This window comes from Cariama cristata, unplaced genomic scaffold, assembly GCF_000690535.1.
Source record: "Cariama cristata isolate BGI_N322 unplaced genomic scaffold, ASM69053v1 scaffold333, whole genome shotgun sequence".
In the NCBI taxonomy this organism is placed as follows: Eukaryota; Metazoa; Chordata; class Aves; order Cariamiformes; family Cariamidae; genus Cariama; species Cariama cristata.
Window position 1 is genome coordinate 47736 of NW_009609903.1, and position 2452 is coordinate 50187.

Consider the following 2452-nt stretch of genomic DNA (forward strand, 5'->3'; position numbering starts at 1 on the left):
CTAAATCACTGATTGCCAAAGAATGTATAAATCAATGGATAATGCTGAATTTTCCCTATTTTTCTGTGCTCCTTACCTAAGAATCTGTTGTTGGCCACAGTATTGGGCTGAGGAGTCTTTTGGTTTGGCCCACTATTGCTGTTACCTGGTTCCATTGTTATTATTACCTGATATGAATCCCCATGGGGAGAGGGGTAATTCTGAGTAGGTTACACATGCTGTTAAATGAAAGACTTTTGGGAAGAATGGCCCAGATTTAAGTCCATAGGGTATAAAATTCCACTGAGGGACGGAGACATTCCCCAGTTACTAATGGAAACTGGAAACTTACAATCAAGCTTGCTAAATGAAGAGTTATTTTGAAAATATTTGTGAACCACAAAACCCTAAATTCTTCACACAAGCAGAGCCTTCCTTTGTTGAAAACATTGGGTTTTTTCCTGTTGTTCACTGGGAGAACTCATGAACCAAGAGCTTTAAGTTGATGCACTTAAGTAAAGCTTTTCTTCTTTGCTTTTTAGATGATCTGTTGCTGGAAGGCTTCAACAATTATACCTTTCTATCTAATGGCCATGTGCCTATTCCTGCTCAACAAGATGACGAGATGTTCCAGGAGACCTTGGAAGCCATGACAATTATGGGCTTTACTGAGGAAGAACAGACAGGTGAGAATCATTAGCAAGATTGTATTCAAGGTATACATCTGCAAATGACACTATATAGAGATGCAAATGCACAGAGGTTAATTCTGCCCAGAATAATCACTTTGCAAAATATGTATATGAAGTAAGACTCTACATTCATATAAAAAAAATTAAGATTATTTAGATTTTATGTCCGTGTTTCTCTGGAGAAGTGTGATCTTGCATGAGCCACCAACTGGAGGATTCTAAATGTACCCATGTTATTTAATGCCTTTACCTCTTATTTCCTCTGGGTAAAACTATTACCAACCATTACCTAGCTACTGTTTCTAAGAAGTGCACTGCAAATTAGTGCCCTTAGATTTCCCTCCTTCTCAGAAGGTATTAAATTACTTAAACCATAGATGTCTTATGGAAAGAGAATGAAGGTTCTCTCATATAAGGGAAAACTTCTCAAGCACAGATTTATTTCAACTTCACCTTAAGAATAATATAGGAACTCAGTTCTGTGTGATCAGGAGAGACACAAGATCAAGGCGGGATCTGAAAACAGGATCAAGATCATATAACACAAACAGCATGGTCAGAGTCAGTAACAAGAAGCAACTGAACTGAGTGGACTTTCGGTAACAGCTGCAGTACAGTCCCTGACGATGACACAAACCAGGCACAAGAATTTGGGAAAAGGAGAGCAGGGGCTGATAATAGACTGGCAGTGAAGATACCGAAAGCACTGTCATAGATCCATAACGCAAAACACTACCGGCTTCCTTGGAACCATTGCCACCTTTGTATTAAACAGGGTGATGCTTAAGAAAGTCTTGTGAGTATTAGGGTGACTGTTCTTGCCTTGCAAGGAGATCTAATGACGATCTACTGCTTTTAGGTTGTTGTTAGAAAAGTTCTACTTAAATTAATGCAGTGGCCTACCTTTTCCCATTGCTGCAGCAGGTACTGGTGGGAGCAGCTGACGCCAATAACAAAAACTCTTTGCAAATCACCTCCTTCAAAGGTTTAAACTGGCAGCACTTGCTGGAAACACAATGAAAGAAATCTTGAAGGATCACTACCTATATTGGAAAATAGAGTATATATCATCAAACAGAAATTATCTGTGATGCACAGGGCAGCTCTATACAGTAATTTAAACATGGATCAAATAAAATAAATTGTCACAATATTTTGCTGTCCATCTGAAAGAGAAGAAAAAGCAATTCTTAAGTCTAATTAAAGTTCCAGAGACCTGCTTGTAGGGGGAACTTGACATGCACTCCTGACCCATTTGAATTTCATGGCATCGGTGCAGTTGTAGCATGCAAAAGTACTATAACGTATGGTGTTTTGAAAGGTAATTTGTGTTTATGAAAGGGACGCTTTCTCACTAGAAGAATTTCATACATACCCAGAACGGACTACTGAATTCAAGCCATCTCTAACAGCAGCAATGACCATTTAAAGCCATTTTTCCCCAGAACTTTCCAGCAACTAGCACGAAAAATATTCTGATTTAACTTTGAAAGGAATGGAACAGGCTCAAATAGCTCATATTTGCATTCCCTGATTCAGAGAAAAGAGAAATGAAAACAAAGAGCACGAACCAACAACTAAACTTGAAACTGGGGGCCCGGCAGAGACATCTCTGTGCAGCTTCCACCCCTCTCTCGCTGTTCGGGAGGGCGCGGGGCCCCGGCCGGTGGGTGCCGGCGGGCCCTGCCCATGGAGGGGCATGGCCATGCCCCCGGTGACACCTGGTGGCACACACCGCGCCACCGCCGCTCGAGCCCTGCACCGGCGGCCACAGCCGGGGG

The 2452-nt window shown here is 41.6% G+C and overlaps 1 protein-coding gene across 1 annotated transcript in view; it reads left to right on the plus strand.

The window, feature by feature from the left end:
- Window positions 1-2452, plus strand: part of MYH11 (myosin, heavy chain 11, smooth muscle) — a 56290-nt gene that overhangs the window by 29857 nt on the left and 23981 nt on the right. Inside the window, 1 exon segment of the mRNA XM_009697661.1 lies at window positions 522-665. Within this exon segment, the coding sequence (XP_009695963.1) occupies window positions 522-665 (144 nt within the window).